At 45.3% G+C, this 27,916-nt stretch overlaps 1 protein-coding gene across 1 annotated transcript; it reads left to right on the forward strand.

The window, feature by feature from the left end:
* LOC135827694 (sushi, von Willebrand factor type A, EGF and pentraxin domain-containing protein 1-like) lies at positions 1-27,868 on the forward strand. Its single transcript, XM_065340148.1, has 17 exons — positions 1-25; positions 241-417; positions 673-846; positions 1,352-1,624; positions 3,044-3,115; positions 5,683-5,958; positions 9,276-9,443; positions 12,316-12,483; positions 13,850-14,017; positions 15,153-15,422; positions 16,784-16,951; positions 18,663-18,830; positions 20,997-21,278; positions 21,829-21,885; positions 22,818-23,090; positions 25,124-25,294; positions 27,657-27,868. The coding sequence occupies exons 1-17, from the start codon at positions 1-3 to the stop codon at positions 27,866-27,868; spliced, it is 3,102 nt and encodes a 1,033-aa protein (XP_065196220.1).
* The last annotated feature ends 48 nt before the right edge of the window (positions 27,869-27,916 follow it).

A 27,916-nucleotide genomic window follows, 5' to 3' on the forward strand; every position in this document is an offset into this window, starting at 1 on the left:
ATGGTGCAAAACACGATAACACATGGTAACAGACGTACCGAACAGAGAATAAGCAGTTTGTTGAGTGTCTCAGGAACATGTCAGTTTTGTGCCCTGTTATCGCATTGTCTGGCTGCTTATTATCTTGTTACAGTCGAGGATGGTTGCTTCGTGGCTCGTTTCCATGTGGTTTATTCTATTTTAATAAAATAAAAAATACTCTTTACACCTTTACCGTGTCGTTATTTAACTTGTTTTCAGACCTGAACTGCAGTGTACCTGCGATAGCGAATGCCACCTCGAGTGCATCAGTAGTGCGAGCTGACGAATCTACTCAGTATGGATGCAACGTCGGATATTTCCTGATGGGCAATGACACGGCTATATGCAATGGCAACAATGGCAGTTTGAGTTTCATGCAAAAGCCCACTTGTCATTGTAAGTACATTTACTATGAGAGCAACCTTACATTTTGGCGTCAATTGCAGGTAGCGATCTACCGATTTGTGTGAGTTAGCGAGGTGAACTTCTAGCGACTAACATCCGAGAGACATTTACTGTATTTCTTCTACACTCACGCTTGTTCTCCTGTCGAATTAACATTTTATTTTCGCTATGGAAAGATCCTCCGCAGGCTCCAACCTTACAGGTATTCATGTATACAATACTTCGCTAATTTTTTCTAATTGCCAGACTTCAACTGCCTTGTTCCTGGGATACCGGATGGCCGGCCGAGTTCCTCAGAATTGAACGCTAATGAATCTGCTGTATATTCATGCAACACCGGGTACTTCCTGTTGGGCAATCCCTCGATTACATGTTATGGCTTTGGTCGCTTGAGTACCAGTGAAACGCCGTCATGCTATCGTAAGTACTCAGGAAACAGCCTTATGTCGAATGCAAACTTTACTTTATGTGTGCGGTCGGTAGTAGTAAACCCCTTTTGGGCTTCACAGCTGAATGGATGCTAAGGGCCGGTCAGCAGTAACTCTCTGCTATCATACTTCACTGTGTAGTCACTGTCATAATAAAATATTCCTTATTCCATTTGAATGTGTTGAGTCCCTCCCACCCCCCCCCCCCCCCCCACACCCCCTTGTACCCGGTCATACTTTTCCACGTAAGAAGCTCCTGCTGCAACCATCCCCTGCATTGATGGTGCACACTTGGCCTTTTATGTTCGGATTCCCAGCATTGCCAAGTTTGCAGTCAGGAATTACTTGCTTCTTGAAAATCAGGTGTTCCACCTAAATCGTGTCAGGCTACCTGGTGTTGGCGGATGTAAATGTGTGAATGGACGTGTTTGTGAATGTTTTGCATGCATTTGCAAGAGTCTCTCTGCTTGCTTGCTGTGTTTTGTCGATGACTGCAGCTTCACCGCCGACCGAATACCGTTACTGTCAGCCAACTAAAACTATAATTGTGACATCATACAATCAGCTGAACTACAGTTTTGCAAGCCAGCTCTGCAGACTGTATACGGGAATGATTATTTCCAAGCAGTCGGTATCATATGGGTGCGCCCATCGCCACTTGAAAGGTCCCCTCCATGCCTGGTTGGGCTTGCCGGCCAACAATCAGGCCATGTCGACAGCCTATCAAAACCATGACTTGGATGTGAAGCTGTACGCTACATGCGAAATACGTAAGTGATCAGAGAGCGCCACGATTTATACGTTAGTCATCGCGATAATATTAACGATTCTCTGGCGCGAGAGTAACGAATCACCTTAAGATCAACTCGATCAAGTCCGTCGATCTGCTATGTCACCCGGTGGCCGGGGCATGGCTAGTCTCAGGACGCACAAATGCCGTGCTTCGATCTGTTTAATATATTTTTGAACTTCTGCACAGCTTTGCTGCTAGTGAAATTCGAGTCGCTTGGCGAAGAAAATACTTTGGAGTAACGAGGATTGTCAGCGCAAACTTCCCGTCAGACTCGATAGAGGTGATTTTTAGCGTACTGGCGTCTGAAGTGGTGCCTGGTGTTGGTGCTCGAAGAGGCGCTTTCCATCGCTTTCCATCTTCCACTGCCGGGTACGAAATTGGCCATGTAGCAATATTGAGAAGTGAAAATATTCAAATCTATATATTTCCAGAACGTTGAACACTTTTACGCGACATGTCCTGGTTGATAGTCCACTGTCCTGCAGTGCATGGTTAAGAAAAATAGACGGCGTAAATGGTTCCCGCTATGGCCCTTGAAACTTGGCTATTTTAGCAATGCAATTTAGTTATATTTGGAGATGATGGCCATTGTTTTCCTGTAGCCATGGCTCGATGTGGTGGTGATGTAAAGAGTACTCACGTGAAGTCATGTTGGCATAATAATGGTTTGTTCTTAGTTTAGTTCTGTACACTGTATCAGCTCTCGCTTATGGTCCCGGAATTCAGTCGTATTTCGGGGCCATTTCAAGGTGCTCCCCAGTTCCAAGGTGTCCACGAGTGTCGCAACGAATCATTTTGTAAAATTTGAGCGAAATCGGAGAGATGGCCCAGCCCAGCTATTCCGGTTTTTTTCAGGCATGATCTCTTAGACGTGGCAGGACATGCTACCAGGGGCAGTGTGTGACAACAAGAGTTCTAGCAAAGCTCATAACTTCGTTGATAGGGGGATTCACACGGTGCTCGGGGAGCCTACTGAGAGCTGAGCATGTGGCAAGTCATCATCAAGACAGCCACTTTAGCCATCTAGAAGGAATAACCGGAGAGTTCGAAGACAATCCGTCTGGAAGCAAAACTACGAAGAACTACCCAAAAGAAATACTGCTGAAGCAAAATCTGCTGTAGAAATCACACGAACCAGCTGGGTGTGTTGCTGATAGGTACAAGCCGGGTGTGTTGCGGATGGGTACAAGCACTGCTAGTGCGTTAACGACACATAGAAACGGAATAGAAACATGCCCCTGCCAAATATTTGCTATGGTCTCTTGCTGTTGTTGTTGTTCTCTTCAATTCTATGTCGGCATGTGCACTTTCATTTTTTTAATGTAACTACAGATATTGCAGTACTGTCTAAGGTCACATTGATTTCATGATTTCAATGTGTTTTCCTGTACTCCAGCTTGCTTCTCAAAGCGATATGATCAAATGCAATCTACCGCGATGCCTAGCAATATCACTTGCCGATATGATGGTGAGCAATTTTTACAGGTATAACTAAACTCTTTAAGACTGGGGTGGAGAGGCAGCGATTAAAATTTATTTAAAAAAAGATTACAATTCGAAATAGAGGTTGCGACTTTGGCGATGATTTTGTTTAGGAATGGGTTTGCTCCCACACTGGAGCTCCGCGCTATTCCGCCGACTTGACTTGACACTTGACTGGCTCACGACTGCCATCCAGAGAACACGAGAAGTCCATCGAACCTTCGATTCGCCAAACCTGTAAGAAAGCACCACTCCCTGATCAATACACAGTGTTTCAGGGAATTCACCCCTCATCAGTTCAGCTTAGGCTGAGTAAGTCAAGTGTATGTCAAGTGTCAAGTCAAGTCGGCGGAATAGCGCGAGCTCCAGGGTGGGAACAAACCCAATCCTAGGATAACAATTATTTGAAAAAAGAAGAGAGGTTCTCGGTTATGAAAAGGCACGCCAGTATCATTTCAACCATTGTTCTGCTGATCCTTGCACTTTCAGCCAGTATCATTTCAACCATTGTTCTGCTGATCCTTGCACTTTCAGATGAACCAGTAACCTACATAATATGTAGCTATATTATAGCAACAGGACTTGAAAGCCTAGGAGCCTTTGTATATGCCTTGTTTTTACCTAGGTCAATATGTGCGTTATCAAGAGTCCATAACCCCCCAGAGTGTGCAACTCGTGATCCTTCTCAGCACAAATCAGTGCCGCAACAAAATCCAAACTTCATACGTCATATAGTGAGTAGCTATGACGAAATGGGAAGTTTGGCCCGGACCTACTTCGCCCGTTTGCTCAATTTGGGGTCTTTCTTTACGAATCCACGGCCAGGTATTGTACGTAACACGCCTGGAAAGGCTCAAGTTCACAAAGAATTATTTTAGAGTTGTCGAACAGTTTTCTCTTTTGAGTGTCTCTCCGATAAGAGAAGAACAATGGCCACTGTTGAACCTAAAGCAAAGCGCTCCCCATTGTCGCCGGAGTGCAGTGTGCAGTGCCAAAATGGGACTGAGGAGCAAGTTGAAGCACATCTACTTCGAAATCGATCGGGTCTTCATGCCGTGTGCCAAGAGCTATTTCCATCAAATCTTGTAAATCTATATCCATGCCTATTCTTGCTATCCCGGAGTCACGAACTCTCCCAATACAAGCTTTTCAGACAACGAGCAGAGAAACTCTCTTCAAATAAAAAAATTCTGTGACTGTGAAATCAAAGCCGTTCTGCTGACACTGCATAGCCCGTGGAGCAAACGTTTTACGTGACACTTCCGCGGCTTGCTTCAAAGCAACCTTCAACTTGGAACCCCCGCCGGATGTACCAGATATGCACATGGCCCCATCCGCCCATGCTTGCCCGGGGACCGGATGACGCAATGTTTGGATTTCGTTGCGCCAGACCCCAACCTGGAGTTGCACACTCTCGGGGGTTATGGACTCTTGGCTTTATTCGTTGTGTTTGTTTATTTTACTTCACCAAATGAACAGGCATAGATGCCTTCTCACCTGCCCATAGGACAGGTTCTCACAGAATGATTTAGGGATGATATGCAAGGGGAAACAAGAAATGATAATAATATAAGACAGAAAGAACCAAAAGAAGAAAAGGACAAATTACATGAAGACAATTTCATGGAGTCAGAAATAGAAAGACAAGAATTTCATTGAGCCAAGGAATAGACCTTATTTGATAAACGTCACAATCACGTGCACCGGGGTCCCGGGAACCAGGGAGTGGCAAGAGATCTGCGCTCAGTGCACAGTGGACTCTGTGTGCGAACATAGGAGTAGATAAATACCGGTATTTTACTACTCTTTTGTACAAACTGGGCCTTTCTTGCCACTCGTTTCTCGTACGCGTGCCCTAGCTTATGACAAATCCCTGGAGGCGAGTCCAAAAGTCACGTTATCGAATAAGGTCTATAGAAAGACAATTTCGCGGAGTCAGGAAAACGTGGTTGATTTTACAGTTATATTTCAACTGATGGAAACATCTTTGCAATGCAAAAAGATTAGGGGTATTGACGTGTATCTATGACTCTATCGGTTCTTGACCAAGTTAACACCACAAAATATAGTTGATCAGCGCTTGGAACCCTCGCGCTGCAGTAACCGGATTGGCTGCTTGTACGTTTCTGCTTGACTGACTCAAAATTGCCATCCAGAGCACACGAGAAGTCCACAGCAAACAATATGTCCATCGAACCTTCCACTCGGCAAACCTGCAAGAAAGCGCCGCTCCCTGCTCAAAACACAGTGTTTCGGGAAACTCAACTGTCGTCAGTTGAGCTTGAGCAGTCCTAGGAAGACTGTGCCCAAAGAGCACCGCTTACACAGTGCTCTCCGGGTACAGACTGTCGTCAGAGGATTCAAACTTGCAGAAGTCCACTCATAAGAAACTGGCCAACTAACTGTTCAATACCCACGTTGTGTTGCACCACCGGTTTACATACCGTATCGTGCACTTAACCGTACAGCCTGCAGTGGAGCAGCTGTGCAAATAATATTCCTTGCCATATTTTCTTCTTCTTTTTTTTTGCTTTCTGTGTATTTTGGCTACAGAGCTGGGCAACAGCAGACCTTGCGCGGCGGCCAAAGGCCGGACAAGCATCAGTATTCTAGGCCTCATAACCAACTACGCAGTAAGCCAAGAGATATGCCGGTTCTATAATGGATCCATTCTCTCTGAGTCCTCATTCCAAGCTGGGTGTGCTCAGGGCTTAATTAGTAGAGATCTCATTGCCTGGGTAGGCTCACCGGATGCAACAGGCTTGTTGTTAGATACTCTTGGTACACAGGTTCACCAAGCTGCTGGTCGCTATGTCATATGCGAAATACGTAAGTTGGATTCAAGCTCAGATATTTATGCTGCAATTGGTTGGTTGGTTGGTTGGTTGGATTTATTTAAAGTCGTACAACAAACAGGCATGTCTGCCTCCTTATATGAAGACGACTTCTGGCAGTAAAACATTTTAAAGAAAAGAGAGAAAAAAAAAGAAGAAGAGAAGATCAAGAATGTATACTGAGCATACAGCTAGCTGGAGACTGAGCATACAGCTAGCCTCGGTATGTACAGAGCATCAGGATTACTACATACTACTAGTGCTATCTCAAGACAGGGAAGGGGGGTTGCTGTCATGCTACAGTAAGACAATACGCATGCAACACACCCTTGAACTGGAGGGGGGGGGGGGACGTGATGTTTCTCGCATCAGGTGGAAGACTGTTCCAAACGCGTGCAGCAGAAAGAGACACGGGATGAGTTCTGGATGGAAGCTGCAGCAGATGTTGTTGGGAGCCGCGCGTTCGGCCAGCCCTAGTCGGTGTGACGAAATCTCCAAATAATGAGCTGATCAGCGGCTGCTCCATGGTGGAATGTAGGCACCGGTAGACCAGCGAGCACACTGTCTCACGCAAGAGCTGGTGAACACGAAGCAGGTTGTGTTCCGCATACACGGGAGTCATACGGGTACGGGAGGTGAGGTTGTACACGGCTCGCAGGGCTAGGTTGCATAGGCGTTGAAGTCTCTCTTCATTAGCCTTGGAGAGAGAGCTAAAGAAAGCTTAGCATCCATAGCGGATCCTGGACTCTACCATGGACGTGTACGCCATTCGCTTCGACTGCAGAGAGAGACACTTCCAATTTCTCCACAGTGCTCCTATAACCTGTCGAGACGTTTTACAGATATGCGTAACGTGGCTATTCCAATTGACATTTGATGTAATCAGAATGTTTGATGTTTGTATAAATTCAAGGGGCAGTGTGGCAATGCATGTTCGCCGAGATTAATGTAACGCACCATAAGTATTGAACATGCTGTGCGTATGGCGGGAGGGGGGGGGGGGGTATATGTATGGGTGTATGTGTGAGAGTGTGTGTATATGTGTGTGCGTGTGTGCATTGCCATCGGCAATGGGCACGTTCAAGGTTCAAGGTGTGTGTGTGTGCGTGTTTGTCTTCACTTACCCATACACATACACACACGGGCTTGCACACACACACACACACACACACACACACACGCACACACACACAAACACACACACACACACACACACACACACACACACACACACACACACACACACACACATACAGACACACACATACAGACACACACACACACATACACACACACACATACACACACACACACATACAGACACACACACACACACACACACATACAGACACACACATACAGACACACACATACATACACGGGCTTGCACATACACACACACAAGGGCATGCACACACATACACTTAAGCCTAGTTCACATTTGACGGAACGCTGACGGTACGGGACATAAGGGCCTGTCGGGAAGGCTTGGGCGAGCTGTAAAAGCTTGTACGATTCGTACCACACGACAACTGCAGTTGTTGCGTCGTTCAACAGCGAACGGCGTCAATCATAAATCACGGCACGTGACGGGGTGACTTTTGGACCTAATTTCTTGTTTTCGCGACTTCCTTTCAACTATTTCTCCTTGAATGAAGCAGAATCAAGTTCATAATACCAGTTTCTCATGAACACCAAAAAAGTAGCTTCGAAAGGTGTGCCATTCAAATAGTAGCTCTAGGAAATGATAAAACAGTTCGTCTGTCACGCTCCTGAACTTTCCCTAAATACCATTAATGACATCAGATCTTATCTTGCTAAATTCAACTCAAGTCATGTTAGCCATTCTGCGAGTTATCATAGGAAGCGCAGTGTTCGAAATGCTAAACATTTCCAAGTACAAATCGGGAGTAGTTGGTGCACGGCGCCGTCTCCAGTTTACTCTCAAAATGCAGTTGCTTTGTACGCTTGCATCCTCGTCTACGCCTGTCTACGGTATGAAAAGTTGGATCGATCCAACTCTTCCCGTCGCTTCCCGATCCGTACGGCAGTACGGGTGTGTTCCAGTTCCTGGTGTTCACATTGTACTCCATCAGACAGTCCGGTCGATCCTTACGTCGCGTCCAGTCGCGCCCCGTCGAATGTGAACTAGGCTTTAGGGGCATGCACTCACATACACATGCGGGCATGCACGTCTTCTCACAAACACCCCACATCAGGATATGGCCCTTATGCACACCAGTTGAAGGTTCTCGAAGCTGTCTGTGTGTGTATCCATAGGCCTGATGTGTGCAAGCAAAAGGAACATGTGGTTGCACTGAAGGTATTTTCGTGACTCCACACCATCTGTAGTGTTCCTTATCAGAAAAATTCAAAACACTTCATTGAAAAGCGGCCCGTTTGGGCTGTCTGCCTTCTAGGTGAGAAAAAAATGCAGATACACAAAAACACAAGAACTACGCCCCGGAGGGTGCACCCAGTGTGCTGACAGTGCTCAGCATCGCGGCGGCAGAGCGTAATACAGAACAGGACTATCAAAGCTTGTTTGCTGCGACTTCAAGTTGCCTGATGATTGCAAGAGCATGAAACTTGAAGTCGCAGCAAACAAGCCTTTGTTGTCCTTGCTGTTCTGTTTTGTAAAAATACAAGAATTAAAACTACCATAACACATGGATCGCAAAGCAATGAGAGAGAGAGAGAGAGAGAGAGAGAGAGAGAGAGAGAGAGAGAGAGAGAGAGAGAGAGAGAGAGAGAGAGAGAGAGAGAGAGAGAGAGAGAGAGAGAGAGAGAGAGAGAGTAAAACACTGTATACTTGATGACAAAAATCCGTTCAGTCCCCTCGTAATACTGCTCTTGAGCCGGATCAGACCACGATCCGAGCTTCAGCAACAGCCAGTGCTAATGTACTAATATTATTCACTCACGTTATCAAGTATAAACTGTGTCAAATCGGTAGCCGCCATGTGGCATGTATCAGCACGTAGGCATTGTTTCTACCTCTCTTGGATATGTAATCTTGGTGCGATCGCCTTTTGGCTTCAGTTCCGTTTTTTCACTGATGATTGAAACTTGAAAATCGATTTCGGACATACATTCACATTATTAACCTGTAGGAAGTTGTTATGTTGTGTACTGATCTCTCCGCAAGTGAATAGATGCGGGGAAATTTACAATTTACCAGGCATACAGCTCTTTAGAGGGCACTGAACCGGGTGTGGCTAGGCTCACAGCTTATGGTGGGTGGCAGTTTATTTGATTTTTGAAGAAGACTTTTAGCTTGCCGTATCTCTGTTGTCTTCACTCCGGTTGCAGCTGTTAACTGCTCCATCCCTCCCATTGCGAATGGCTTTGTCAACGTGTCTGAGATTCAATACCCAGATCGTGTTATATATTCCTGCAGGCAAGGTTATGGATTAGTGGGAGTTGCCAATCCAATGTGCACGGAGCATGGAACTCTATCCTCAGTCCCCTATTGTAGTGGTGAGTTGCATACATATAATTATTTTAAGAGCACGCGGCAGGTTCTTAGCCTGTTCGACACTGAATTTTCTTCCCAAATGATTCTATTCACTTGTTATGTCGATGTTGGAAACAGCACCGTGCCAATATGGTCAACTCTTGAGTCCTGTTGAAAACCCCTTTTCTGTCAGATTTAGGTGAAGTTTTCCACGATTGAGGCAGATGAGCAAATATGTTCGTGTCCTAGAGAGCTTCAACAGGACCATTTTGTACTCGTTTCAGAGATAATCATTGCTGCACAGAGAAGGGTTAGAATCGATAAGTGCTTGGTCTCGAAACTTGAACTTCATCTGGTTCCTTGATCGGCCTTCAGTGAATTGTTGTCTTCATTCTGTGACTTACAACGCATTAATCTGTCGCTTCTGGATGCTGTGCAATCTGCTTCTCATAGAGCTGCTTGGCTCGAAATTGTTAACAGATGCGTTGACCTCATGCAATGAGTGATATGCGAACTGTCATTATTATTATTATTATTTTTTTTTAAAAGAGGTCGGAGGCGGATAATACTTTACAATTCTTAGCTCCATTGGGTGTTGTCTCCTCCAATGTCCCGTCATCTCGCCTCTTCGTGGCATCACCACTATCTGTCTCTTCGCGTTTCCGTGGCCTTCCACGTTTCTTGACACTAGCCGCTGGGTGCGCGATACCCGGTGTCCTTTCCGTTACGTCTCCTCCATTGCGGATTTCTATTGAGCTTCTTACTCCAACTTGTCCGGTGTCCGATATTGAGGTTAGTTTTCGCGGTCTACCACGTTTTCAAATATTGACTGTTGTTGTCACTTCCGTTGTCGTTGTACGTTCGTCCTCATCAGTCCGTATTTTCACTTGGCTTCTCGTCACCCTTTCCGACGCCGACAGATCCTTTGTCAGTTTGGGTGGTTTACGTGTGGGTCTTTCACCATCTTTTATGCTGTTCTCAGCTGGCCCGTGTCCTATACACGCAGAGGAGGACGGGCATGCAGTCACATCTTCACGGGAAGAGGAAGATCCACCGATGGACTGGACAGCACATTTTGGAGGACGACCACGGCGAGGACGACAATTGCGCGCATCAAGCGGAACACAACTTAACGGCACATGTTGAGGAATGCGTGCGCCCAGGTGCTGAAGGGTTCTACCTGCATACCGATCTTCACATTGTCGGCATTGAAAGAAATAGATAAGGTTACTTTTACTAAGGGTAGGTAGAACATCCTTCTTCACACTGAACGCACGCACTGTCCCAAATATGACGTACAGCTTGACGATGGGACATTGGAGGAGACAACACCCAATGGAGCTAAGAATCGCACTTCGTCAATCAAGCAACATCTGTCAGCCCGTACCAATTGTCGTGAGTTGTACAGTGATAATGTTTTCTCAATATTGTCACGTGGTAGATGTGCGTTACATTTGGCTGTGTTAGAAGCTTTGTATATCCGTAAGTTAGATCCTGAACTTTGCGTACAGAAAGAAAATGTGTTGTCGCTACAATTGTTTGGTGTTACTCCTCGTCGAGGTGGTAACAATGTAACTTAATTTGCTCACTATGTTGTTGTCACTATTATTATTTTCCTTCGAGTTTTGTGTCGTGCTAAACTTGATAATTTTCCACCTTGTCACGAGTGTTGTTATCTAATTATCTTTACGCTATATAAGTTTTAGTCTTTCCAGCTTGAGCCATTCCCTGTATAATCCTTGATGAGAAGGGACCGAAAACGTTCGGATACTTATGACAAGTGCCTTATTATGACTGGATGTGTGTTTGCGTGGATATTTGCGACCCATAACTTACCTTCGTTTTAAATTATTATTATTATTATTATTATTTTTATTTTTTAAAAGAGGTCGGAGGCGGATAATACTTTAAAACGAAGGTAAGTTATGGGTCGCAAATATCCACGCACTGTCCCAAATATGACGTACAGCTTGACGCACGGATATGATGGACATACGATACCACGAACATCCTTCTCCACGCGCGCAGAACCGGTGGCAACACAGGGTAAACGGAGCACCACTGGGCAACGGTCAGGTCCAAATTGGATAGGCTTGTCTGTCACCGGTTTTTCGTTGATTAGCTTGGCCAGAAATTCCTTTGGATAGCCGTTGTTCGTAAATATTGATGTCAGTCTGTCTAATTCGTCCTGCAATAGATGAGGGGAACATATTCTATGTGCACGATAAATCCTTGATGAGAAGGGACCGAAAACGTTCGGATACTTATGACAAGTGCCTTATTATGACTGGATGTGTGTTTGCGTGGATATTTGCGACCCATAACTTACCTTCGTTTTAAAAAATTATTATTATTATTATTAGTGCAATTAGGAGTATTATTATTATTATTATTAAAAGGATCAGTCGGGGAAGTGAACTGCCTGAAAAGGGAAAAAAAAACGCCAGACCCACCAGGACTCGAACCTGGGACCCTGCTTGTCATGAGCAATGCTTTAACCACTGAGCTATGGGACCAGGCTGAACCTAGAAGGCGCTGACAAGTTTTTCACCCCAAAGGCAGCTCACACCACGTGCCACACATACTGAAGGCACTTGGGTCTTTTATATGATGGCAAGTGAAAGTGTGTGTGTTACAGTGAGCGCTGCGTTCCACCCGCCTATGTGGATTCACAGGAAGTGTGAGTTACGAAGTCTGAAGAAAATGTTGAACGATCTCTGCTGAGATGACGACTACACCATAGCTCAGTGGTTAGAGCATCGCTAGCTACAAGCGAGGGTCCCTGGTTCGAGTCCTGGTGGTGACAGTCAATTTTTTCTTCAGACTTTTCCCGGTTGTCTCTTTCCCTCAAACTAGTGAAGATTATTATTATTATTATTATTATTCTTTGCACAGAAACGAAATGTCAGGCACCTTACATTCCAGACGGCTTCAAAGACAAGGAAGTCATAGTTGTCACATTCACTGTGACCTACTCATGTATTCCCGGTCTGAAGGTTATCGGCGATGCCACGCCACGCTGCATGCTCAATGGAAGTCTCTCTTCGGTACCTCACTGCGCACGTAAGTGTGAATTGCAACAGAGCTTCATCTCCACCGCCTCTCTCTCTCTTTCTCTCTCTCTCTCCACCTCTCCCTCTCTCTCTCTCTCCCCACATTTGTATTTTTTCTCTTCTGTATGTCGTCTGGTTGGAATTCGTTGCCATTTTCTAATGTCCAGGATGGCAACTTGCAGCTGCTTTCTACTGTGGATGTGTATACTGGTACTTCCTCCGCGTCATCGAAATTGTCGCAGCTTGACTTTTGATATAAAACGGGGTATTTACTCTCCAGCACTCGTACCAGAGGCAAGGAATTGGACATAGGCGATAGTCATCAGTTTAGGGTGACGGCAAAGGTCTATTTTCTGTTATTGGAAGCTGGAATTTTTGAACTAGACGCAATTTCTTCGCTGATGTCGCTGCGATGGTAATTTTGACTCGCTGAGATCAGTCAGGCGTTGCAGCCTGCACATTTCTCGTGCTGATTCCCATTCACTCAAGCCTCATCACTGTTTTACCGTCGCTGGGGTGAGAATGACTTCGTGGAACAAGTGGCAGCGCTTGGAGAAACATCGAGGGGTCGGCAAACTAAATGCCTGCAACAGCGATAAAATTTGTCGCTCTGGCTGAGACACTCAGTACATGATTGTACCTGCAAGAGCCGTGTAGACTCTACACGTAGTGCTAGTGATGCACGCGCAGGTGACGTACCATGGTAGACCAGTGATGCTGAAAAAGAGGGCGCGCTGGACGTGATAGTACACTTACCTGCATGAGCTGTGACCACACAGCTAACGTAAATGGGCATGCCACGGCTAAAAAAGGTTCATTTCAGGATCGAGGTGATTCCGCCGCCGGTAATCAACTGACCTCGCAACGATCGTGTTTTCTTACTAGGCTTCGTTGGTGGTGAAGGAGAAATCATCCAGAGCTAGCAGACGACAAGCTCTTGTCCTGTGGAGAAAGTCAAAGCGTTTGAGATGAGGCGCGAACAACATTCAACCCTCCTTGAAATATTTCGGAACGATATTTTCCGTCCATTGACATCAGCGACGACGAGAACTTCATCTCTGCATGAAAACTCTCAGTCCAACTGTCCTGGAACGTTACTCTAGTCACCAGACTGTCATACTGTGTAATTAGTTTTGAATGGCTTAGCTTATGGAGTTGTCAGTAGCAAGTGACAAGTCACTAGTCAAACTGCGACAATTTTGATGACGCGGAGGAAGTATTTGTGTTTTACTTAAGGATGTTTACCATGTTGTGAATAGTTAAATACGTGTGTACCATTATGAACAGGAAGGCACATAATGCAAGGTCCTCCTCCAAATGCAAAAGTCGACCCTGCTTTTGTCCTTGTTCTTTTTCTCTATTGACCTCCTGCCCAGCCTTTAACTGCAGTTTACCAGCAATTATAAACGGCACGGCTAATGCTTCACTCTTGGAATATGGCCAAGTTGCCCAGTATTCGTGCAACAGCGGATACTTTCTGCTCGGCTCTTCAATAGTTACATGCAATGCTCATGGCACCAATAGCCCAATTCCCTCTTGTCACTGTGAGTACTATGGGTGTGCATACTAACTACATTCATGACGCCTTGATTCAAATTCTAGCATCATCCGGTGGGTTTCAGAGACATTTTTCCTTTTAAATGTCCCATTTCTGTTATGGCATCACGGGTGCTGTGCGTGGTTCAGCAGCGTGTGCCATGATTGAACAGCCTGTACAACACCAGCATGTCAGTACCCCCTTGTTGGTTGCATCACGGGAAGGTGAGCCAAGTTCTTAGTTCAACTTCTACGATGATAGCGCTTTTTTTTTTCTTTGTATCTTCGCATACCCAACTCGAAAATAATGGGACGACAACGGTACTGAGGCTAGGACAAACGTGACAACTGCTGAGCAGGGGCTGCATGGAGACACAGCAGAGGTGGTTGGGCATTGATGGCTCTGCACACGTGAGGTCATAACGGCTAAAAACACGAACCAAGAACAACGGATAGAACGGCAATGGTGAGCAAGTTGAAATGGATTACACAAAGATGTATGGATGATCAGATATGGAAGACAGCAGCACGTTAATGCCACCAGTGGATGCTATGCCAGTTCTCCGGCTCACCTACGGTTTGGAACTGTGCGTGTCCTGCAGGATTTCGTGAAGATGGGCCGTGCATTGTGCATCGAAGACTGTTCGCACGATATGGAAAAGGTTTCCGGTCCAAATAATTGTGCTGTTGAGCAGATTCTCTGTGAAACCCTTTGAATTCCACACATTATAATGTATGCATTGACGTGAAACCACACTGACCATGCAACACAAGGTTCCAGTGAGGGCGTTCGATTATGCCCGTGAATCGATTCGCGTTATTCACATCACTCCATGTGAATAGGGTGAATGGATTCCGAACCGATTCCAGGGATCGTGACGTGAAAAACGAAGGACTTGAATGCATGCGAATGGATTCATGAATCGATTCAAGTGCATAATCGAACGCAGCCACTGTAGTTCCTTGGAGTTCTCCACCATCATACGAGCTTTCCACCTTTCCAGGCTTTTCACTCCTGGGCCATGTCGGAGGGGGTGCACATAGATTAGATTTCAAAAACGAAACCCAGCCAGGGACTAATGCCTAAGTGTAAGTAGCAGTTACAGTGTGTATGTTTGTCCGTTGCTTTGTACATGACTGCAGCTTCAGCACTAACCGACTATACTGCTTGCGATTCCTCTGTAACGATAATATCACACAATAAACTGAGTTACGGTTCAGCAAACACACTATGCTTGATGTACAATGGAACTATTCTACCGGATTCGTCTTTTGGCAAAGGATGTGCGAGTAAGTACACCAATGAACAAAAGATTGGATGGAGAGGGCTGCGAACAGCAGATGGCAAGGCATTTGACACCGCCAGCGTGGCACGTGACCTGAGCAGCGAGCTGTACGCCATATGCGAGATACGTAAGTTAGCCATTGATCTGTTTAGAATGCGTGTATCGGAATGTCGTGTATAAGCGTTATACTTGTCACCTGTAGACTTTAATGTCAGTGCTAGGTTACTATTCAAATCAGTCTTCTATTCAAATCAGTCTTCTATTCAAATCAGGCTTCTATTCAAATCAGTCTTCTATTCAAATCAGGCTTCTATTCAAATCAGTCTTCTATTCAAATCAGTCTTCTATTCAAATCAGGCTTCTATTCAAATCAGGCTTCTATTCAAATCAGGCTTCTATTCAAATCAGGCTTCTATTCGAGGCACGTATCTCTATGTATGTCAATACTAAACCAGGCTTGTGCACTGACAGTGTATCTTAAAAAGTCAGTCTTCAATTTCACACAGGCTTCAATTTCACACAGGCTTCAATTTCACACAGGCTTCAATTCCACACAGGCTCCAATTCCACACAGGCTCCAATTCCACACAGGCTCCAATTCCACAAAGGCTCCAATTCCACACAGGCTTCTATTCCACACAGGCTCCAATTCCACACAGGCTTCAATTCCACACAGGCTCCAATTCCACACAGGCTTCTATTCCACACAGGCTCCAATTCCACACAGGCTTCAATTCCACACAGGCTTCAATTCCACACAGGCTCCAATTCCACACAGGCTCCAATTCCACACAGGCTTTTATTCCACACAGGCTCCAAATCCACACAGGCTCCAATTCCACACAGGCTTCTATTCCACACAGGCTTCTATTCCACACAGGCTTCAATTCCACACAGGCTTCAATTCCACACAGGCTTCAATTCCACACAGGCTTCAATTCCACACAGGCTTTAATTCCACACAGGCTTCAATTCCACACAGGCTTTAATTCCACACAGGGTTTTACTAGTATGCAATAGAAGAAAAGAAGTGTTCCGATTCTATTTTGTAGAATATGAGCACTTGAAATGTTGAAGTCGAAAAGTGTGTGTTCTAGTTTCATGGTCTAGACACGTTGTCAGGTTTCCTACGATCAGGGCTTTTTGCCTTGACATTTCACGGATCAGCGCAGCGTGGATTTCCCTAGATTGCAGCTAAGCACGTCCCAATATATTGCCTCCAGTATAACGGGTGCTCATCCAGCAGAGTGAAACCAAGGAGGTGTTGGCTGACAGCTGAAAATTTTACCAGCAAGTATGCACTGGTGGACGAAACAAGGTGGGTCTCATAGTGCTTAAAGCTGCTCCGCACGTCAGCCAAACCAGGGCATCATGCATTGGGAGAAATCTCTGCCAACTATTACTACACCTTGCGTTAGATTTAAAATTTTCCCTTGTCTTTCGGCTGTCTGCAAAAAAAACGGTTCGTTTTCCTCGTTCTGCACCCAGATGTGAAATGCAATGTACCTGCTATTGACAACGGGCAGGCTAACCTCAGTGTAGTAGCTGTCACAAACTCTGTGACCTACTCCTGCCCACTCAGTCTGGTCATCGATGGTGATATGAACCCAACATGCCAGGGCAATGGAAACCTAACATCAGTTCCTAGCTGTATAAGTAAGTCATGTTAGTATTGATCCTTTGAGCCTTTGAGTTTGAGGTTCTCCTCAGTACCTTCAAAATGTATCATGACAATATTCTTTTTGCCCTGTTAGGGGCCGTCCGTAAATATCGATGTTTTTTTAGAGACGATATTGGTGCTTCTCTCCCTTGACCCCCCCCCCCCCTCCCCCCAGAAGACGCACATGTACATCTAGATCATGGAATCAATATTTTTGGATGCTCATTTTTTTCCTTTTTTTGTCAATAATATGAACCCAAGATGGCAAGTATGCAGTATTTATATGGTCTAATTGAGAAGGAGAGCATTATGACTTTTTGGTCGCCCTCGAGAATCAAATCCTTGTTCAGACAGTGAAGACTGGAAACTCTTGTGGAGTTCGTCCGTGTTTGTTTGCACTGCCTCTACGTCTTGAAAAAGGTCTCCTGCAGGCATCGTTCGGCCGATTTCCACAATCAATAGCTCATTCGTTTGCTCTTGAAATTCGCCATATGCGTACAGCTTCCAATTTTTGATTTTGTTCTTGTGTCGCGAGTTTTAGCTCAGCGAACGGAAGCTGGTTTCACATTTCTTGTATAGCCATTTAGACGTCCGCGTGCAGGGATCGGCGAAACTTCAGATATTTACATCGATATTTTTCTGATGCTCGAAAAGACGCACATGGCTCAAACACCCTCCCCCCCCCCCCCCAGACGCACCAATATCGTCTCTAAAAAAACATCGATATTTACGGACGGCCCCTTACTGGAGTAATTGCAACAAAAATAGTCGTTGGTACCCTGGTGGAGGGGTTGTACCCTGAGGGAGGAGTGGTAGCCTGGGGAGGGCTGGTACCTTGGCAGAGGGGTGGTACCCTGGCAGAGGGGTAGTGCCTCTGGCAGAGGGGTGGTACCCTGGAGAGGGGTGGTACCCGGGGAGGGGTAGTACCCTGGGAGGGGTGGTACCCTGGAGAGGGGTGGTACCCTGGGGAGGGCTGGTACCTTGGCAGAGGGGTGGTACCCTGGCAGAGGGGCAGTGCCCCTGGCGGAGGGGTGGTACCCTGGAGAGGGGTGGTACCCTGGAGGGGGGTGGTACCCTGGAGAGGGGTGGTACCCTGGGGAGGGACGGTACCTAGGGAGGAGTGGTACCATGGCCCCGCGGTACTACAGCCAGGCCTCGCTTACCCAGTCCTCTTTTATCCGGATCCCTCGCCATCCGGAAGAAAATATTTGGTTACAGATTTACAGCATAAGTGATGGATCCAACATAACCAGTGTTCGGTTATGCGGTTCCTTCGCCTATCCGGATACTTTTTGTGGAAAACAGATGTGTGCAGTTAAGCAAGGTCTGACTGTATACTGTTTTCGCGGAGACAGAAATGAAATCAACCCAATAAATAAAGCAGTTGCTCATTCAATACCCACACCATTCACACAAGTTAGGTATTCTTCTGAAGAAATGGCAATGAAAACGTTGTAGGATGCCTAACCTGTGTGAATGTTGAGTGTGTGGAATGCATAACCTGCTTTATGTATTGCTTTCATTTCACCCTGCCTTAATTATAATATTTCCTTTGTAGTCCAGCTCTCGTTGTGATGACGATTCACGATGATTGTCACATGAGAAGGACGTCAGGTTTTATTTCTATCCACAGTGGTTTTCTTGTGTCCTCGCAGCTTTAAATCAAATCTTTCCTCTTCTTTCTTTGTCTCTCAACCTCGTGTCCAGAGTTCGTCTGCACACCACCAGTAGTACTATTTAGTACTTCAAACGCTTCGGTGTTGGAATACCTTGGAGCGGCAAAATATTCATGTCAAAGTGGTTACTTTACCCGAGGGAATCCTATCGTTACATGCGATGGTTACAAAAACTTGAGTCCGACACCGTCATGTCACCGTAAGTACTGATATAACAACTCCGACTGGCCATCACATTATCACTTTCATTATCACTGCTGAATGTAGAAAGGAAAAGGACATATGGATAGGAGTTGAGAGTAACTGTCCACCATTGTAACTACAAACTGTATACAGTTAGAAAGTGCAACAACTAGGAGGCAACAACTATAAGAACTCATTCCGTGACTCATAACTCCGCTCTCCGACCTCGGATCGGAGAGCACAGCTGAATATATTTGAATGCCGGTGGACCTTTTGTTTGTCCGATTCGGCCAATGGACAGCATTGTTACACTAGGTTGCTCTTTGAAAAGTATGCAGGATGTACACTTTTTTCTCAGAATAGTGCGAAAAAACATTGGTTTGCACCTGCACCCAGAATAGAGAGCGAAAATCTTTTCCACAAACAGTACTGTAGTTCAGCCACGCTGTCATGACAACGCTGACGGTGAAAATGCAAGCAAATCCTTTCGGATGCATGCTACACGGCATACGGGGCAAAATGTAAAGGTTGTGCACCAAGGCGGAAGAAAACTAAACCTTGGCCAAGGTGGAGGACTTTTGAAAATGGTGATATTATGCCGGATAAATTTGGATGTGTGAACAGTCGAAATGGCGTTCTAGACCTCGTCTTCGTCATGCTTGTTTCATTTCCGCCCGTTCACAGAGATTCGACAATCAAAAATATTGCAATGTTCATAATGTGAGTAGTGCTGCCGTGTGCCTCGTTTTCAGCTATTGTTTGAGTGTGATTTGGTGCTTCCACGACAACACTTGGCACATGACGAACTTTGATGGATCCTCTCCTCACGCGTGTAAGTGGGATCCCGTGTAGACCCGCGAAAACGATACAAACGGCAACCACATGGCCTCGGGCCTCGGATCAGATTTGTTCGTGTAAACGCACAAAATGGAAAAGAAATGCGGGACTGAAAACGGAAAACTGGCCGTGCGTTGTCATGCCAATCCAGTTTAAGACTCGGATGGAGAGCCAAGGATTAGTTTACAGCAAAGGAAAGGACCACTAAACTATAAGTTGCTATTATGTCCACTCGCTCCGCCAGATACTCCACAATCAGCTCATGTGATAACATTCCACGAAAACTGACCGATGGTAACAAAAAAACTACAAATAACAGCAAAGCGGCTCAAGCATGTCTTCGATGTTCAATCCAACAGCTTTCCAACTTCGAACGTTCGAAGTCATGGTAATAATCTAGGACGCGAAGGAGAGTGCAACCAGGAAAAGCACAAGCTACAGTCCATTCATCGGAAACTGGCCCGCTGGCTTTAGAAAGTCGGATTTGGGCCGAATTGAGGATCAAAAACCCACTTTAAATCTCAAAAATCTGGGTTTTGGATCTGCTTCTCCATACATTTTGCCATGGCATACCTGTCCTAATTTTGTAAACCTGGCTGAATTTCTATTTCCCTGTTCTTGGACTTTTCTGGCCTCAAATGTGGCAAGGAATAAGTGCACGGGTCACACAATGCAGGATGTACTGTTGTTTTCACGCTATCTACAACTATGTGACAGAGACACCAAAAAGTTAGGGTGCCAGTTTCCAATGAATGGACTATAAGAGTCTCAGCGATGAAGGACATTGGCAAAAAGTTTTTCGAATGATCTTTCAAGTATTGTCGTCACCATGCGTGATTGCCAGCAAGAGCAAGTTTGTACAAGCATGTGTTTGTGTTATGTTTTGTTACCTTTATTTTACTTCACCATAGGTACAGGCATTGCTGCCTTCTTGCTCTGGATCATAAATGATGCCACAGCTCCTAGGCTATGATGAAACAATAAAATAGTAGTGTGTGTGCGTGTGTGTGTGTGTGTGTGTGTGCGTGTGTGTGTGTGTGTGTGTGTGTGTGTGTGTGTGTGCGTGTGTGTGTGTGTGTGTGTGTGTGTGTGTGTGTGTGTGTGCGTGTGTGTGTGCGTGTGTGTGTGCGTGTGTGTGTGTGTGTGTGTGCGTGTGTGTGTGTGTGTGTGTGTGTGTGTGTGTGCGTGTGTGTGTGTGTGTGTGTGTGTGTGTGTGTGTGTGTGTGTGTGTGTGCGCCTATGGTTGATAAGTGCAGTGATGTTTTCAACTTCATTCTCCCGAGTGTGTGTGTGCCGGTGCGATAATGATTCTGTATGATACTGTTTTTGTGTGTATGCCTTGCAGCTTTTACACCGACCAATTACCGTTACTGCGGTTCAATGACTAAGGATTCTATATCAATGTACGACCCCATTCAATTGGCTTACCATTCAGCAGATCAACTATGCCGGCTGTATAAAGGATCGATCATTTCCAATAAATCTGTCAATGCTGGATGCACAATGGGCCTGTCAAGTACGACTATACAAGGCTGGTCAGGTACTCCTACAGATACAGGCACAGCTAATATTGTCAACGGGGTAGAGGTTCCGCTGGACCAGAAGTTCCCGGTTTTATGTGAGATACGTAAGTCCAGCAGAAATCTGAACATCGGTTTTGTTTTAATGCTATGCATGCAAAACAACAAACATTTTGCCTGCTGATTGCGAGAGCATGAAACTTGAAGCAGCAGCAAACACGCCTTGATTCTCCTTGTTGTTCTGTATTACGCTCTGCCTTCGCAGTGTTGAGCACTGTCAGCACACTGACTGGGTATGTCCTCTGCTAATGCTACGAATAAATAATTTGCGCAATCATACTTCAAAACATAGACGGTTAGATGGGTAGGTCTCAAGGTTTGCAAGAACATTTTCTTGTGACGATCATCAGTTGAAAAAAACATATATGTATATATGAGTGGTCAAATTGTTTTATTCATAGCATTACTGAAAGTGTTATTTCCGCATAGATTATATGTTTTTGGTTTGTTTTTTAAAGGTGGGAGAGGGGGGGGGGGGGGTTGTCAACTGACGACCGCTCTATCTAGTTGCAATTCACTCTTGGCGAATGCGCCGGATGAAAATTATTATATTATTGACTTCGAAATGCTGTGTTTTGTTTTACCCTTTTCGTCTAGCCTGTGTCTCTTGGCGAGAAGCATCAACAGCCGGTTCAGTACAGTGCCGATATCATGGTAAGTTCAATGTTTCTACTCATGTTGGCACACGAAGGCAGAACTTAATAGGATTGAAAAGATGAATTCTTTATAATTCTTTGTAATTCTCCACCCCCCCCCCCCCCCCGTAAGAAACGCAATGGTTTGCACTAGTGAAGGAGGTGAAGTGCGTAGACACTGTCCATTATGATATTTGCGCGTCCGGTAAGTTTGAAGGACTTGGCCAAAACAAGCGCATGGAGAACACTTTCGGGAAACACAGAGCGGCCCTAAAGGCCTTATTCATATTTCATTTCGCGTACGGGAAAGCCATCGCGAGACGGTCGCGCGATGACTTTCCCGTACGCGAAATGAATTATGAATCGGCATTAACTGTAATGTCATCGTATGCTTCTTGCCTGAGTATAAGTTTGTGTGGCCAGATCAGGTACAGATTAGGTATTGTGCAAGGATTGCCTTAGCTTTGCTGTGTGCTTGAAACGCAGGATAGTTACAACAATGGCCTGGCCAGTTGATTCTGTTCTCTTTTGTCTCAGCGTTCACTTTTAAAATTAACTAACAGAATATAAAGTTGATTGTTCCAACTAGGAACACACGCTTCTTGCCGAACTTCTAAGTTCGTAACAGAAGATAAATATTATTCTAATTTCAAATTTGGACTTCAAGGAGAATTTCAAAGCATTAGGACATTAGAGGCACATTCTAGCTAACTGTAATAAAAAAGAATGCAGACATCACTTAACACCATAACTCCGGATGTGGTTTGTAGTAGAATAGCCGTCTAACAAAAATTGCAATTCTCCAAGTCCAATGTCCTACTCACATGTACAGTGACCTTATTCAGGTTCTATGCTTCGTGCAGCCAGTGTTGCTATGGTTACTTGATTTCAAGGTGTGTCACCATGGTGCTGATTGTGCACTGTGTGCGGGTGTTATGTGCATAATCTCAGAACTGACTGGAGCTAGACCTTGCACCGCATCTAAAAGCATTGCAAGAATCAGCATTGTTGGTCTCAAAGTCGACTACAACACAGCGGTCACCATGTGCTCATTTTATAAAGGAAAAGTGCTCTCCGAGTCATCGTTCCAAGCTGGTTGCGCAACTGGACTGGCCACTCAGGAGTATGTAGCGTGGATAGGACCAAACTTAAACGGACAGGTTATGACTACCGAAGGTGTGCTGCGGCTCTTCACTGACAAGTTTTACGTTGTGTGCGAAATAGGTAAGTCACATTGATTAATCATTCGTTTTCAACATGTTGCAAGTTTATGACATGGTTTTAGTTAGGATTCTTGAAGGGTGGTGGTGGTGATGGTGGTGGTGGTGGTGGTGGTGGTGGTGGTGGTGGTGGTGGGGGTGGTGGTGGTGGTGGTGGTTGTGGTGGTGGTGGTGGGGGGGGGGGGGGTGGTGGTGGCGGTGGTGGTGGTGGTGGTGTTGGTATAGATGTGGAGAACTCAACATCCAGCCAAGTCTGACGGGAACCGCAATATCTTTTTTAATAGTTAGCACAATTACTATTGTGAAAAGAAGAAGGACAAAATGTTGCGAGCTATGACTACATCTCCACGAACGTAACCAGATCTTATACAGTCAGCGAGTGCGACAAATTGGCACAAAACTGACAAAGAGTCCTGAGACTTTCGGCAACCTGACACCTAGCTCCAGCACTTCTCCAGGGTGCAAACCAACAACCTTCCAACTTGGAAGGCTCAGGTTCGGAAAGGTCCAAGAGGGAAAGGAAAGCGCAACGAAGAAGAGCACGAGGTACGCATCACGGCAACAAAGAATGCCGAAAGTTAATGGATGATGACGAAACTAGTAAGACCATTGGACACACTGGCCTTATTACAACTCGCCAATGCAAAGCAACAGACCACCCAACTTGGGAGGCTCAAGTTTATGTAATAAACGTAGACTTTCAAGTCACAGAGATGCACACACAGACATAGATGCACATAGTGATGGCAGACAAAGTAGGGGAGGCGGGGCAAGAGCAGCGAAATCGAACAGGAGCCTCGGTTTTAGCGCTGCTCATGCGAGCCAAAAATTAGCATCTCCTTTCGTTTGGTCCTGGGAATTCAAATAAATAAAACAAACAAACAAACTCCAACACACACAGATCACCACTGGGAAAAAAAGTTCAAGTTTTCCTGTAATTGAAATGTCGAGCGTGTTATCTCTCCAACACAACATTGTAGCCTTTCAGTTGCATTGGAAGCGGAGCTCTTTGCCTTTTTCCCAGCTAGTTCGATCGTGGAAATCCGTCAAATTTCGAGTGAGTGACAGACATTTCAGTTCATCGACGGTATACCGTCGATATTTGAGCTCCACCACCTTGTCTATAGACCTTATTCGATAAACGTCACAATCACGTGAACCGGGGTCCCGGGAACCAGGGAGTGGCAAGAGACCTGCACTCAGTGCGCAGTGGACTCGGCGTGGGAACATAGGAGTAAATAAATACCGGTATTTTACTACTCCCTTGTACGAACTGAGCCTTTCTTGCCACTCGTTTCATGCACGCGTGCCCCAGCTTACGACAAATCCCTGGAGGCGAGTCCAAAAATCACATTATCGAATAAGGTCTATAGCTAGATGATGAACTTAGGGGTCGTCGCAAAAGTTTTTTGTCGTCCCTGAAACGAACATGATTCATTTGGGGGGGGGGGAGGGGGTGCGAGCCAAAATCGCAAGTTGACCGACACTGTACATGTGACATGTACATGAATGTGATTTTCGTCGTCCAGCATAGCAAGCTGTGTTCGTTTCAGAGGGGGGGGGAGGGGTCCAAGTACGAAATGAACGATGTTCGTTTCAGGGACGACAGAAAACTTTTGCGACGACCCCTTAGAGGAGCCTGGCTATACACTATCACACAGCAGCAGCAGAATCACCTAACAACTTCTACTGCATGCCAGAGCTAGCAAACACACCCATGCCACCTTTCTCCCTGTCACAGACAGATTGACTGACTGGCTGACAGACAGACAGACAGACAGACAGACAGACACGAACACACTCTGTCATACAGATGGACACACAGGCGACAGACGAACACACAGGCAGACAAACGGACACACCACAGACAGACAGACAGAGAGGGGAGAACTGCTGGCGGTAGGTAAAACGAAAGAATCCGTTGTCCACATGGTGGGATCTAGACAATGTAAATAGACTTGTATAGACAGCCATTGCATAAAATGACATATTTCGTGTTACATGTTGTGATTGTCTTCGTTATCATTCTGTGTGCAGCTGAGGATTGTAGTGTGCCCACCATTGATAACGGCGCTACTGACAGAACAGGGGTGGTCAGGGCAACGGAAGCTGTGGCCTTTTCATGCCATAGAGGTTTCAGGCTTGTGGGTGATGCCGGACCGACTTGCACACTTGGAGGTAAACTCACATCTGTGCCTCGCTGTGAAGGTAAGAGAGAATAGAGAACTGATTTTGAATGGGAGCAAGATCAGTCTTGTGGGCTCGCCTCACCAGCAAAGGCTTGCTTTGCAACCCCTACTCTCCCTGCTGTTTTGTTCTTGTATACCGTAATTTCTCTGATAAAAGCCCAGGTCTCCAATAATGACCCGGGGTGAGGGTGGTTTGAAATAATAATAGCACAGTCTCTAATAGTAGTGCGGGTCCCAATTGGAGTATGCAACAAGTATATTGACTGCATGTAAAACAGCAATACAACATGCCAAGAACATATTTGTAAGGAAGTTTTCGGTCTACAGCTTCCTTCTTGGCGCCAATGCTATTGTGACACATCTGTTTTGACAATATTCCTGAGTTTAGGCTTGAAAAATCAGTCTTGATCTGGTCAGTTTATGCCTGTATAGATTGGAGTTGGCTTGATAGTTGACAATTGAAAAAAAATAAGAGCCCATTATTATAGCCCAGTCTCTAATAGTAGCGCGGGTATAGCTGTCACTGACAAAATAAGAACCCCGGGCTATTATTAGAGAAAATACTGTTGTTTTCTGTTGTCTGCTCCCCTTCTGAGTATGGTGTGTAAATGAAAAAATGAAAGAAAAAAGTACACATCTGATTGGCATGAAAAAATGTCGCAAAATTCTTCAATAGGCCGTCGAAGTCTGACGTCACGGCTTCTTGACAAGGAGTAGTACTTGGCCAAGCGGTGACAAACCAACGGTCGCGTCACCTGAACTTGTGTTTCCAGTGGCAGCCGCGTGCAGTGAACACAGTTGCAGCATGATTTTGACTGAGGAGTGCGTGAGCTAGACTATTTATTTCAAACACACTGCTACATGTCGCCGAGTTTGTAGTTTTCGCTTTTTGGAGAAGGAGAAGCCGTAGCTGATTTTTTGCTTGGCCACTGCTGTGACTGTACTGTCGTTCGGCTTTACATTTAGTCGCCGGCCAAGAAGCAATGATGGATGTCTGTGTTACTTCTATCACAGCGATCGCTAATTTCTTTTAGTTCTGAGACCAACCAACTCTGGGCTCGTTTCCTTGGCCAGCGGCAAGCGAAAATCAGAACTCCTATCTCTCAGGCGCTGGTGAACACTCAGCAGGAAAACACTGCACGGTGGCTTGAGAGCGAAGGATAAATTTCTTGAAGTAAAACAAAACTTGACGTCGCGATCTTGCACCAGCGCGCCCCAGTTAAAGTGATGCCATGACCGTTGGAAATACTACAAGTGCAAGTGACGCGACTTTTGTTTTTCATCGCTTTCCTAACTTGTAGCTGAGGTTGATTTTGAAAACGGGGATGATTGAAGCATTTATTTACATGCAGAATGCTGATAATTCGAAAATGTCTTTATTCGAATATCTCGCTTAATTGGAAGTTTTTTTCGAGGACGGACTTCTATCTATACGATTCCCACTAAACATTATTTTTGACAATTCGAATCTTTTTTTTCTTTTTCTTTTACTATGTTCACATAACCAGCTCGAAAAGAATAAGGAAAGACAATGGTACAGAGACTAGGACAAACTGACAACTACAGTCCATTTCAAAACTATAGACGCGTACCTAGGCAAAAACCGTTATGCCAGCATCTATACCACATAAAATCTGTGATCACTTTGTGCATAATTTTTTCCAAATTGGGCGTCTGTAATCCAATCCTTTAGAAACTATACGAGAGTAATTGTGGAGCGATCCTGAGCAATATACCGAAAACTATTCTCAAAAAGTTCCAGCCCAATTTGAAATATTTCAAAAACCCTACGCGTCTATAGTTTTGAAATGCACTGTAATGAGCAGGCGCTGCACCGAGACGCAGCAGTGATGGTGGGGCATTGATGACTCTGCCGACCTGAGGTCTGGGCGTCACGCTAGCTTGGCATATCCGGTTAATAAGAAGTTCCAGCGAATCCGCTTACATGGAAAACGTGTGGAATATTTGCTGATACAAGTAGTAGGATGTTGGCAAAGTATAATTCAATATTACTGTATGCTATACAAGTCATTTCAGTATGCATGTACAGATTGTACTGACCAGTGAAGTGCGTATGAAATCTGTGTGCCGAGCTCTATAGCGCAACGCTGCGTAAAAATGCTCTCATTTTGACATATTACATTGTGTTGCGGGTGCATGGTTGAATATTGAGAATGATTACACGTTTTCCCTGGTATTTTAGGGTTTAAATTGTCGGGGTCCACCTGTATTCAAGTTTCCATGAGATATAATAATATTATACTGTCTCATCTCTGTTTCTTAAAGGACAAGCATAATCCATATTGTGTGGAGATCCTCTTCATGATCATCTTGGGTGAACAGGTTTTTTCCCCTTCTTCTCTATAATATTGTGTGCCCAGCCTTCAATTGCAGCACACCACAAATAAAGTTTGGTACTGCCAATGTATCAGTCACTCAAGAGGGTGATTCCTTTCACTACACATGTCAGAAGGGTTACTTTCTGTTTGGAAAGTCTGAACGTGCGAGTACATGTACAAAAACAGGTGTTTTGAACACACCGGCATGCCAGCGTAAGTACAATGACATTCGAAGCCTTCATGATTACTTTTAAGTTTTAACGCACCCGACACTAGGATAAGTGTGACCGTGTGCGTGATTG

Source organism: Sycon ciliatum, chromosome 11 (genome assembly GCF_964019385.1).
Source record: "Sycon ciliatum chromosome 11, ocSycCili1.1, whole genome shotgun sequence".
NCBI classification, from domain to species: Eukaryota; Metazoa; Porifera; class Calcarea; order Leucosolenida; family Sycettidae; genus Sycon; species Sycon ciliatum.

What these genes read in the sequence shown, in the direction of transcription:
- LOC135827694 (XM_065340148.1), top strand. Translation starts at nt 1, where the DNA reads ATGGTGCAAAACACGATAACACATG. An exon ending in GTACGCTACATGCGAAATAC is followed by an intron (nt 1,625 to 3,043) that starts GTAAGTGATCAG and finishes CCTGTACTCCAG; the next exon opens with CTTGCTTCTCAAAGCGATAT. An exon ending in CTATGTCATATGCGAAATAC is followed by an intron (nt 5,959 to 9,275) that starts GTAAGTTGGATT and finishes CTCCGGTTGCAG; the next exon opens with CTGTTAACTGCTCCATCCCT.